We start from the raw sequence: 12,945 nt of genomic DNA, 5'->3' as shown, positions 1-12,945 counted from the left end.
TTTGATTTTTACAGTTCGGGTTCCTGCTGCTATAAATCCATCCAGTGAGGACCCAAGACAGTGGCTGGAGCAGCTGTGCTTGCCCCCATGGTTGGAACGATCGAGATCAGGTAAGAAAAAGGGGGGCTGCTGCAGTTAAATAAAGGAAAAATTGTGAGGGTTTACAACTTCTTTAAAGTACAGTCATGAAATTGATCTCTGTGTAGCTGTGGAGGCAATTGGATCCTTGCCCCAGGCTGTACTTGGAGCTTTTCCTTCCCTCCAAATATATAATAAAGCCTACCCCTTTCAAATGCTATGCCCCATCATTAAAATGTCAAATGGCAAAGTCCCTACACCCCACTGGTGATTTGGCTTTTAGACAGCTAGGTGAAAGGGTAGGACTTATGCCGCGTACACACAACCGGACTTTCCGGCAGACTAGGTCCGACGGAATCAGTCCGTCAGACAATATGATCGTGTGTGCACAAATCCGATCGTTTTTTTGTTTAAAAAAATCAGACGGACCTAGAAATAGAACAGGTTTCAAATTTGTCTGACGGAGTCGATTACTATCGGGAAAATCATCTGTCTGTATGCTGGTCCGACGGACCAAATACAACGCAAGGGAAGCTATTGGCTACTGGCTATTGAACTTCCATTTTTAGTCCTGTCTTACGTCATCACGTTGAAAACGAATGGACTTTCGAATGGACTTAGTCAGTTCGTATGTGGCCAAGTCCGTTCGTTCCAGAGCTCAGTCGGAACTCTGCTGAAAGTCTGTCGGACCTAGTCTGCCAGAAAGTCCGGTCCTGTGTATGTACCATTACTGTCAGGATACATTGAGTAATCCTGACTTAGAAGCATTTCAAAGCCCCATGTAAAGCCCGGGCTTAAGATCTAAGGGACTCCAGAGGGATCTCATGGTTGATTTCAAGACTTACACAAATAACCTGATGCCTGCTCATCAGCACTACTGTTACAGAAGGCACTTTTTAGTCAATTTCACCTATCTATCTGTTTAATCTCACCTGGTTTCTATATGGACATCAAATTTTGTCTGTGCATCCCGGGTGCAGACAACTGGATCGGTGGTTACATTAACAGCAAAGTAGAGATCATGCTCGTCAGGAACCTCAGCATAATGTAGATGTGCCTACATAGAGATATGCAATCAAGACATTTAGATTTGTGTGATTTTTTTTTCAATATTACATTCTGTTAGTGAAATTCTTACCTATACTATAAAGCCCAACTCCACGAAAAAAATAAAAAATAAAATCCCCCCTTGCTGTGAAGCTGCACCCACACTGCTTGTTTCTATCTATGGGGATGGGAAACCTGATTTTACATAATGGTCTTCTCTGTGCTGCAGCAGTGGACTGTCCCTTGGAGTTTTCATATACAATTTGGTCTTGATGACACCAGAGGGCCTTAGACTGCCGGAATATAGGGGAGTGCAGGTTGCAGGGACTTGTCTAGCAGCATAGAGGAGATTGTGGGTGTGAAGGATCAGGCAAGTAAAATTGTTGTACCCAGTCCCCCTGAATATAAATGAGTAGTTAAGCTATGAAACATCAATTGTCGATTATATTGGCTATTCTCCAGAATGTTTTGATGGAGTAATTTGGATGGCTCCTTTCTGTTCCAACATGACTGTGTACCAGTGCACAAAGCAAGGTTCATAAATACATGGATGGGGTAGAGGAACTTGACTGGCCTGCAACCCAATAGAACACCTTTGGGATTAGTGTTGGCACCCTTATCCCTTTAAACTCAAACACATAATAATTACACAGGTTTTCTGTCTGATTAAGGTGGTAGTTAAACTCACTTGGTGCCTTATCAGCATTAAATTATCCTCAGAACCTGTGTAATTAATTTGTGTTTGGATTTAAAGGAATGAGGAGGCAAGCTTATTTGGGATTAATTAGAGCAGAGTCTGCAAGCCAAACCTTCTTGTCCAACATCAGTGCCTGATCTCACAAATGCGCTTCTGGAAGAATGGTCAAACTTTCCCAAAAGACACCCTCCTAAACCTTGTTGACAGGCCTCCCGGAAGAATTGTCCACAGAGATATAAAATATCTCACATTTTTGTAAATATTTTATTATATCTTTTCATGTGACACTGATATAATGACACTTTGCTACAATGTAAAGTAGTGAGTGTACAGCTTGTATAAGAGTGGAAATTTGATGTCCCCTAAAAATAACTCAACACACATCCATTAATGTCTAAACCAATGAAAACAAAAGTGAGTACACCCCTAACTGAAAATGACTAAATTGGGCCCAAAGTGTCAATATTTTGTGTGGCCACCATTATTTTCCAGCACTGCCTTAACCATCTTGGGCATGGAGTTCACCAAAGTTTCACAGGTTGGTACTGGAGTCCTCTTCCACTCTTCCGTGACAACATCACGGAACTGGTGGATGTCAGAGACCTTGCTCTCCTCCACCTTCCCTTTGAGTATGTCTCTCAGATGCTCAGTAGGGTTTACGTCTGATGAAATGCTGGGCCAGTCCATCACCTTTAGCCTCAGCTTCTTTAGCAGGTCAGTGGTCGTCTTGGAGGTGTGTTTGGGGTCATTATGTTAGAATACTGCCCTGCGGCCCAGTCTCCGAAGGGAGGGGATCATGTTCTGCTTCATTATGTCACAGTACATGTTGGGATTCATGGTTCCCTCGATGAACTGTAGCTCCCCAGTGCCGGCAACATTCATGCAGTCCCAAACCATAACACTCCCACCACCATGCTTGATTGTAGGCAAGACACACTTGTCTTTGTACTCCTCACCTAGTTGCCGCCACACAAGCTTGACACCATCTGAACCAAATAAGTTTCTTGGTCTTAACCGACCACAGGAAATAGTTAAAGTAATCCATGTCCTTAGTCTACTTGTCTTCAGGAAACTGTTTGAGGGTTTGCTTGTGCATCATGTTTAGAAGAGGCTTCCTTTTGGGACAACAGCCATGCAGACAAATTTGATGCAGTGTGGTCTGAACACTGACAAGCTGACCCCCCACTCCTTCAACCTCTGAAGCAATGCTGGCAGAACTCATATGTCTATTTCCCAAAGACAACCTCTGGATATGGCACTGAGCACGTGCATTCAACGTCTTTGGTCAACCATAGCGAGGCCTGTTCTGAATGGAACCTGTCCTGTTAAACCACTATATGGTCTTGGCAAGCTTCTTCTAGCATAAGCCATCTTTATGTAGTGCAACAATTCTTTTTTTCAGATCCTCATAGAGTTCCTTGCCATGAGGTGCCATGTTGAACTTGCAGTGACTCAATATGAGAGAGTGAGAGGGATCACTTCAAACTTAACACACCTTCTCCCCATTCACACCTGAGACCTTGCAACGCTAACAAGTGACATGACACCAGGGAGGGAAAATGGCTAATTGGACCCAATTGGATCATTTTCACTTTAATTCACACAGTTTAGACATTAAAGTCATTGTAAACCCTTACAGACCACTTTGACCTACAGGTAAGCCTAGATTAAGGCTTACCTGTAGGTCCATGAAATTATATTTGCAAAAAGACAGGCACCGCTGTCTATGGCACATGTGCCGCAGACAGCGGTGCGCAGGCGCACTGAGCATGCCGCTGCTAACGGTGATATGCAGTTAGTGGCGGCTCCCGTGCGCATTCGCGGGAGTGACGTCATCTCTGTTCTGGCCACTCACAGTGCCGGAGCAGCGATCTCCGGAAGAATATGGACGCTTCGTGCTACAGGGGACAATGGTGACATCACTGGCTCCTGTGTCAGGTAAGTGACACATAGTGGGCTACTATGCTATGCATAGTAGCCCATTATGCTTTACCTTTCAGGGAGACAAAGAGAAAGTAACCCATTAGGTGTTGAGTTATATTGAGTGGGCAGCAAATTTACACTGTTATATAAGCTGTACACTCACTACTTTACATTGTAGCAAAGTCATTTCTTCAGTGTTGTCAGAAAAGATATAAATATTTACAAAAATCTAAAATGTGAGGAGTGTACTCACTTCTGTGAGATACTATATTTATTTTTTTCAGTTACTTATATAGCGTCATCAATTTACGCAGCGCTTTACATATACATTGTAAATTCACATCAGTCCCTACCCTCAAGGAGCTTACAATCTAAGGTCCCTAACTCACATTCATACATACTAGGGACAATTTAGACAGGATCCAATTAACCTACCAGCATGTCTTTGGAGTGTGGGAGGAAACCGGAGTACCCGGAGGAAACTCACGCAGGCACAGGGAGAACATGCAACTCCAGGCAGGTAGTGTCGTGGTTGGGACTCGAACTAGCGACCCTTCTTACGGCTATGCGAAAGTGCTACTCACTACTATATATATATATATTTGCAAAAGCACAACCATCATGTTGTTTCTCTTATCTATTTCCAGAACTGCCTGTTTTCTTATTTATCTTCAGTCCTTCCCATATCCTTTTACCTATTTGCCTCTAGCAACAACCTGTGCTACTCCTCTCATTCACGCCCAGCACCCCTCTGTATTGCTCCACTCTCATCTACCTCCATTCAGTGCCGGGACAAGGTAATCTAGAGCAAAGGGTGAACATAATCAAACTGTGCCCCCCCCCCCAAGATGTATGAGAATTATGTGTCAGCAAACTCCCACCCCCCCAAAAAAAAGGAAAAAGGAGCATCTACCTGCTGAAATCCTCCCTCCCAGAACAATTATTTGCCCCCTCCTCCCAGCCCAAATTCTCTTTCATCAAATCCCAACAGTAAAACCCTCCCCTCCTGAGAAAAAAAAAATCACTTCCAGCAGAAAGTACAACCCTCCACACTCATAATCCCCCCTCCCAGCACAAATCCTCCCCCAATTATACTTACAAGCACAAATCCCCCCCCCCAAAAAAAAATCCTCATCTAGCACAAATTCCCCCCCCCCCCCTCTACTGTATCACCACTCCTAGCACCCCCCCCCCAATCAAATTTCCCCTCTAGAACAATTTTTACCCCCTGTTGCCTCCCAAATTCCCCCTTCTAGCACAAATCCCCCCCTGTCTCCTTGTGGCACCTCCCCATCTCACATGATATCACAGTGCCCAGAGCAGCTGCCCCTCCTGTACTTCTCTAGTCTGCATAGAGTGAACTCCCTAAATTTCCTTTTCTCATTCAGCACCCCTCTGTTCTCTCCATCTCATCCACCAACTTTCTTGTACACATTTTCTTCTCCTTTAGCCCCCTCCAAGTGTTATGTCTCTCATTCATATGTCATTTTGTTCTCTTGTATTGTAAGAAGTACCTTATAATTATATATTTAATGTTATGTAATACTTGTATTTTAGTCTTTGTTGGGAAAATGTTGGTTATATATGTTTGCAGCTATACCCTAATCACTGACTGCACCCAGCACTGCTTATACTCCCGAATAAGACTCACCTCCATTGCCACCCCATCATGTAAGTTTGCATTAAGTAATAACATATTTTTTCCTTTTTGACTCTACTCTGATTTGGAGAGCCCCAGGTTTATAGGTGATCGTCCTGTCCTCCTAAAAGGTGCAATAAGCTCTACTATGTGTGCGTTCTGGAAAAATTAGCTCAAGGCAGATGGAAATAACAGAATTCTACTCACTTGTGTGTAAACACAGCCATCTCCTTTGATAGAGGCGGTGTAAATTCCTGGGATTTTAGGCAGATCCACTGTTTGGACAAGGAGGCTGTTCTGCTTGGTTACGTGAACCTCTTTGTGAAATCCTGAATCATCTTCAATAATAACAGTTGAGTCTCCCTTCTTGTGGTTGGTGGCCTTGGCATATTTAGCAAGAGCATGAAGAGCTAATGTAGTGTCCTGTAACATATAAAATCTTTATAAGCATCAACGCATATATTGCAGCTCACTAGGCCTTAAAATGAGGCATCTACATAAGTTTTAGTTTTTTTGGTTTGTTTTTTTTGCTTTATTTAACCCAGTAATACTGTGAAGAACACATTTGCAGTCCGTGGGTGGCTGCGCTCACTCCTCCATTGTATTTATGAAAAGGGCTATCTATTCCATCCAGGCTGGACTTCAAACGTGCATTTCTCTCTTCAGCTCCATTAGATGGGATAGGGAGACCAGTCGTTTAAAGAAGAAAAATAACACTGGTTTATGCTTTTGGTGTAGCTCACTAAAAGTTAAATGGACATTGCATTTTCTGGCAAGAACAGGTATTTTTCTGTACTTGTGGAAATTGTTCTCAGCCTGCTAAATTAAAACAAATGCAGCAACCAAGTTTAAGCAATGGTAAACTGAAATATATTTGATTTTTGTTCTTGGGTTTAGTTATCTTTTAACAAAAAATAAATAAAAATTTATCTAGTAAACCATAAATATAAAGTCAGATTAGAGGACATTTTAGGGAATTTTTAGTTGCTACTTCAAGCAGACAACACTGACCAGAAATGATTCTTACATTTTTTTTAGCATACATAAAACATTAGAAACATATGTCAATTCCATATCCATGTACACAACTTTGTATATCATACACATTCTCCCTTCTACTCTCCGATTATGTTACAATCAGTGCAATCAGTAATGTAACTAAAGCTGTACAGAAAAATAAAAATTGAGCTAAAATTCAGCATAAATAATTCTGCAACCCAAAAGTGAACACAAACATGTTTCCTGCAGTTTTTAACAAACGAATACTTTGATTTTTGTATACTCTATGAATTCCCACAACCCAATGTGGGTTCCTTTGTGTTTGCAGCAGAGAAGTGTGAAATGGCAGGTGGACAATTATGTGTTTTTTTACAGCCAAAAGTGATGCCAAGCACTTACTGATGTGTTCACAGGGAATACTGTTTACTGGAAATAAACTCTCAGGCCGCGTACACACGCGGGGACTGTTCGCTCAACTTTGTCCGCTGAACAGTGTTTCGACGGACAGTCCGCTCGTGTGTGGGCTTTCAGCGGACAGTTTCAGCGGACAGTCTGCTGAACAAAGTTTTTCGGAAATTCCAAAAAACTGTCCGCTGAAACTTTGTTTCAGCGAACAGTCCCCTCGTGTGTAGGCTTGTTCGTCAAACTAAGTTCCGCGCATGCTCAGAAAGGATTTACACGCCGAAGTTTGCATTGCAGTGTATAGGACGTCGTTTTCTAGTCCCGTCGTACGTGCCGTTCACGTCATCGCGCACGGTTTCAGCGGACTGTTCGTTCGTCGTGTGTGGGCAAGTCCGTCCATGCTAATTTTGAGCGGACTGTCCGCTGAAACTGTTTGACGGACAAAGTTGGGCGAACAGTCCCCGCGTGTGTACGCGGCCTCAGGGACCAAGGTGAACTATTTTAATCCTTATGATGCTAGCTTTAATTAATAGATAGGAAGGTATATTATATGTACATTACTATGACATTATTATTTTACATTTCTTCAGTTGCTTCCTGATGCAACTGATGTCATGCTTCCCAAGAGTCTTCATGGGCATTTTTTCTTTAATCTAGAGGAGGGGAGCAGGGTCTTTCTAAGCCAGGTACAGATGGATTCAGGAAGTAAATTCTATATAGATAAAGCAGAACAATACCCATAACAACTTGCTAAAAAATAATGTTCTTTAGCAAGCAACATACATTCCACATTAATAATTATGCTACCAAAATTAGTGTGTGCTGTAAATTGCCTCCAGTATTGCTCCGGTTTCTTCTTGCTGGAAGTCACCATTTTGCCCAGAGCCCCTGAACAGTAGTAAAACATAAAGCAAAACTAAACCCATTGGTTTACCAGTTTAAAAAAAAACTAAAAACTGTTACATTCCTGGAATGCCAGGATTGCTAACTGTCACATTTGCTTGTGTCCTCAACCAAACTGTCAAACCATCAAATGGCTGGTGTCATAACTTATCACATGTGCAACACCATGGCATTTGCAGATCAAACAGAAGCAGCTTCATTGTCTTTAAAGTATAAGAGGGTTTAGTTCCGCTTGAAGGCTGTCAGCAGATCGGCCTCTACAATCTCAGCAGTGCCTACAAATGCCTAAAATGGAGAGCAATTGAGCATGTGCAGAGCAGAGCGAGACAGTGTATTACTGGATTTTAAACAGTATAGACGCTTATTTTTAATGTTTTACATATCGACCTAAAGCTCGTGTGATATCAAAAATTGGACTTTTGAGGCACAACATTCTTATATTTAAAATACATTATTTACTTCACATTAAAATGTGCCTATTTCCTTTTCCCCTCCAGGTGTCTGGGCACACTTTTGATGATTCTGTTTACATAGAGGGTGATGGTGTAAATAAGAACTGTGCATAAATTATTTTTATTAAATTATTGTTCTACCTAGATTATACGCTGTACAAATTGTGCATCATTGGCTCCTGAGGAAGTGAACTAAATCCAGGAAACACATTGAGCCTCTATGATCACCATACATAGACAAGATATATACTATTGACAATTTTGGATGTTTCTGATCATATATTGCAATATAAAAATGTTTTTATGTAATATTTCTATATTTTAAAGTGAATTAAATAATGTATTTTAAGTATAAGAATTTTGTGCCTCAAAAGTCCCATTTTATTATATTACACATGTTTTAAGCCACTATATTATATAGGGTTATACCATTTTACCCTTTATGAATATTTAGGCTTAAAGGGATTGTAAAGTAAATTATTTTTTTTTTTTTAAATAACAAACATGTTATACTTACCTCTACTGTGCAGCTCGTTTTGCACAGAGTGGCCCCCAACCTGCTATTCTGGGGTCCCTCTGCGGCTGTCTTGGCTTCCTCCCACAGGTACTTCTCACGTTCATGCAAGCTCCCTCGCATGGTGAGAAGCATCTGCGGGCGCGCTCCCGTGATACAGCCGGCGGCTATAGGCGCTCGCTGTATCACACGGCCCGGCCCCCCGGCCCCGCTGCTTTCAATCCATCCACTCCAGCCAATCAGCGGCCAGGCTGAGTGGTGAAGAAGGACGGCGGGGGACGAGCGCGGGACTTTCGAGGGGTGAGGTAAGTAAAACGGGGGGGCTCAGGGCGCAGGCAGTGTCAGATGTTTTCTCACCTTAATGCATAGAATGCATTAAGGTGAAAAAACATTTACCTTTACAACCCCTTTAATGTTTTTCATAGCTATACCTGCAAAAGGGGCCAGTTTGAAGTGATCTAGCGGAACTTAATTTTCTGACTAAAATTCCACTTTAAGTTCTGCCTTAACAGGGAAAAAGATTTCCGAATCGATCTGAGAGCCTCAAAGTCCACTTATGTACTAAAGTAACAGTTATAATATCTTATAGAAGAAATAGAGAATTGTAAAGAAAATATATGACCTGAGAAGAGGAGAAGCCACCCCATGGATTTTGTTGAGATGCAAGCCAATAAACAGAATAAGAACTTTGCTCAAGATCTTTGTGGGTGATTATCTTGTCAGAAAGCAGAGCCAAGATGGCGTATGAGGATATTTCGAGATCTCCATGACGATAGCCAGTACCTATCCAGTACTTTCTGTCACCTAAATTAAAATGTACAGTACAAATTAAAATATCTGCTTCAAGCAATATGATAAAGTACATATATTAGGTGAGACGTATAGGCTGCCAATGCTGACCTCTCCGTTTCAGAATGCTAGTTCCCTGGCTGTAATGCCAATGGCCACAAATTATTTTGATTCACTCACTTGGAAGATAGCATGGGTGGACCACAGGGACGGTTGCCCTGGGTGCAAAATTCCCCAGACCGGCAGTGATTATTGGGCACAGGATGTTGACGGAGGAAATTAATAGAGCTGTATCCAGATCCGGCTGGTGTTGCCCATAGACACACACTTTGTGCCACCCTCTGGATGCCTGCCTGTACTGCACTGTGTGTGTCTCACACATGACTGGTACTAGACGAGGAATTCCTCAGTGTCACTGTACCATATCTAACTCATTACTAATTCATATATTTCTCAGTCAATGGAGACTAGACATACGGTATCTCACAAAAGTGAGTACACCCCTCACATTTTTTTGCAAATATTTTATTATATCTTTTCATGTGGCAACACTGAAGAAATTATGCTTTTCTAAAAATGTAGTAGTGTGCGTGAAAATGTCCAAAATGGTCCAAAGTGTCAATATTTTGTGTGGCCACCATTATTTTCCAGCACTTCACTGGAGTCCTCTTCCATTCCTCCATGATGACATCACAGAAGCTGGTGGATGTTGGAGACCTTGCACTCCTCCACCTTCCGTTTGAGGATGCCCCACAGATGCTCAATAGGGTTTAGGTCTGGAGACATGTTGGGCTAGTCCATCACCTTTACCCTCAGCTTCTTTAGCAAGGCAGTGGTAGTCTTGTAGGTGTGTTTGGGGTCATTGTGTTGGAATACTGCCCTACGGCCCAGTCTCCAAGGCGAGGGGATCATGCTCTGCTTCAGTATGTCACAGTACAGGCTGGCATTCATGGTTCCCTTAATGAACTGTAGCTCCCCAGTGCCGGCAGCACTCATGCAGCCCCAGACCATGACACTCCCACCACCATGCTTGACTGTAGGCAAGACACACTTGTCTTTGTACGCCTCACCTGGTTGCCGTGACACACACTTTACACCATCTGAACCAAATACGTTTATCTTGGTCTCATCAGACCAAAGGACATGGTTCCAGTAATCTATGTCCTTAGTATGCTTGTCTTCAGCAAACTGTTTGCAGGCTTTTTTGTGCATCATCTTTAGAAGAGGCTTCCCTCTGAGATGGCAGCTATGCAAGCCAATTTGATGCAGCGTGTGGCGTATGGTCTGAGCATGACAGGCTGATCCCCCACCCCTTCAACCTCTGCAGCAATGCTGGCAGCACTCTTACGTCTATTTCCCAAAGAAAATCTCTGGATATGACGCTGAGCACATGCACTCAACTTCTTTGGTCGACCATGATGAGGCCTGTTCTGAGAGGAACCTATCCTGTTAAACTGCTGTATGGTCTTGGCCACCATGCTGCAGCTCAGTTTCAGGATCTTGTCAATCTTTTTTTAGCCTAGGCCATCTTTGTGTAGGGCAACAATTCTTTTTTTTCAGATCCTTAGAGAGTTATTTGCCATGTTGAACGAACAGGGAGCAGTATGAGAGAGTGAAAGCAACACCACCAAATTTAACACACCTGCCCCCCATTCACACCTGAAACCTTGTAACACTAATGAGTCACATGACATTGGGCCCAATTCAGACATTTTCGCTTAGGGATGTACTCACTTTTGTTGCCAGCAGTTTAGACATTAATGGCTGTGTGTTGAGTTATTTTGAGGGGATAGCAAAGTTACACTGTTATACATAAGCTGTACATTCACTACTTTACATTGTAGCAAAGTGTCATTCTTTCAGTGTTGTCACATGAAAAGATACTAAAATATTTACAAAAATTTGAGGGGTGTACTCGCTTTTGTGAGATACTGTAAATCCTGTGATCATAAATGTGCTCTGTATATAACTGAGGTCTTGGGGCTCCATCACATGGGTGCTGTGGCCTAATGGGTGGTTTGTTTATGCGGCTGGAGCTGCATATTGACAGCCTATGTTATTCTTTTGGGATGCTTTGGTTAAATGAACACAACTGCAGGTCCTACATTCACAGGTGTGTGGGTGCTTAGCCCTGAATACAGAATTGTGCAACCAGAGTCACTCATCCGCACCTGCACAACTGTCAATATAGGACTTGTGGCTGTATGATGAAATGAAGGCTATAACAATTTTGGGGATTTTTTTAACAGATTTGAGGAAAAAGTATCCAGCCTCCTTGGACACTAGCAAAAGAAATCAGAGGCATGCTGCACAGAGGGGCTATACAAGGGCCGACTTGCGATTTCTATGTATGCCAGTGTACAACAAACCTCCTGTAGGCAGCAGTATAAGGTAATTGTACCTGTATTCTGGATTAATAATTAGAAAGAATAAACATTTTTGCTTGAAATGCATTATATGCAATTTTTTGGCTTTAGGTTTAAAGAGAAGGGAAAATGGTTGGTATTGATGTCTGTGTTTTTGTTTGAAAATGTTTCTGAGAGACATTCAGATTTATAAAGTGGTGGCTCTCGTATCATTTGGTGAATTCCCCTCATTTACATTTTTGTTTAACACCCATCAAATACTAAGAAATGAGAAGCAATCTTGCCAACAGTTAATCAGACACAGATTCTAACCCCCAATATAAAAAAAAAAAAAAAACTGAAAAGGGTGATTGGCTCTTGTTGGGCGTTAATAACTTGTGCAGTTAAAATTCTGTTCTTCACTCAATACTACTTACCCTCTCTCTTAGCATGTTCATCCAGACGTTTTAGCATTAGCGCTCTCATCTCACTGTCTCCTAACAAGGTGAAGGCATATGCCAGGAGAGCCAATGCATGCGGTGAGTTTACAGTTTCTGCTCCTTTCGTTATGCAAGATTTGGCATTCTCCACAATACTTCCCTAGACATAAAAAGTGGGCCATAAGAGACAGAATGAATAAAAGAAAAAAAAATACTAGATAAATCTGGAGTATAAATATTAGGCCAACGAAATTGACCACCACATGCCTATTTCCTGTCTGAAAATGAGACTTAGGGTGGTATGGTGAATCAAAGGTGGCTTTTTTTAGAAATAGGATGATTTTAAACTGCTCAAAATTTTTTAAAGCTTAACTCCAGGCAGATTGCAAAATACACAGATGATATGCATGCATGGAAGTTGTTTTGACTACCAATTTTTTCGTACTTCTGCCCATCCATTATTTTATTTTTTTTTACAGAAAAGACATGCTTTAGGTTACATTCTTTCCAGCGATTAAAGCCAGTCTGTTTACAGCTGTAGAGTCAGAACTAGCTGCAGCCGCCAGTGACCTGCAATTATGGTGAAAGGGGCTGGAAGTTGCACTTAGCCGCTCATCTGCAGCTGTAAACAGAAGATTCCTTGCACTACAATTTGCACTGGCTTTAAAGTGGAGTTCCACCCAAAGGTGGCACTTCTGCTTTAAGCACTCCATTTGG

At 42.1% G+C, this 12,945-nt stretch overlaps 1 protein-coding gene across 1 annotated transcript in view; it reads right to left on the bottom strand.

The window, feature by feature from the left end:
* The window catches only part of LOC143930664 (alpha-2-macroglobulin-like protein 1), a 159,658-nt gene that overhangs the window by 20,466 nt on the left and 126,247 nt on the right, over window positions 1-12,945 (bottom strand). The window contains exons 28-31 of the mRNA XM_077455165.1: window positions 12,226-12,388; window positions 9,277-9,458; window positions 5,592-5,807; window positions 1,011-1,135 (exon numbers count right to left, since the gene is read on the bottom strand). Of these exons, the coding sequence (XP_077311291.1) occupies window positions 1,011-1,135; window positions 5,592-5,807; window positions 9,277-9,458; window positions 12,226-12,388 (686 nt within the window). The remainder of the gene's footprint in view (window positions 1-1,010; window positions 1,136-5,591; window positions 5,808-9,276; window positions 9,459-12,225; window positions 12,389-12,945) is intronic.

This window comes from Lithobates pipiens, unplaced genomic scaffold (assembly GCF_037356315.1).
Source record: "Lithobates pipiens isolate NorthernLeopardFrog02 unplaced genomic scaffold, aLitPip1_a1.2 Scaffold_25, whole genome shotgun sequence".
Classification (NCBI taxonomy): Eukaryota; Metazoa; Chordata; class Amphibia; order Anura; family Ranidae; genus Lithobates; species Lithobates pipiens.
The sequence above is the reverse complement of the archived record's forward strand: the minus strand, read 5'-3'. Positions and strand labels throughout refer to the sequence as shown.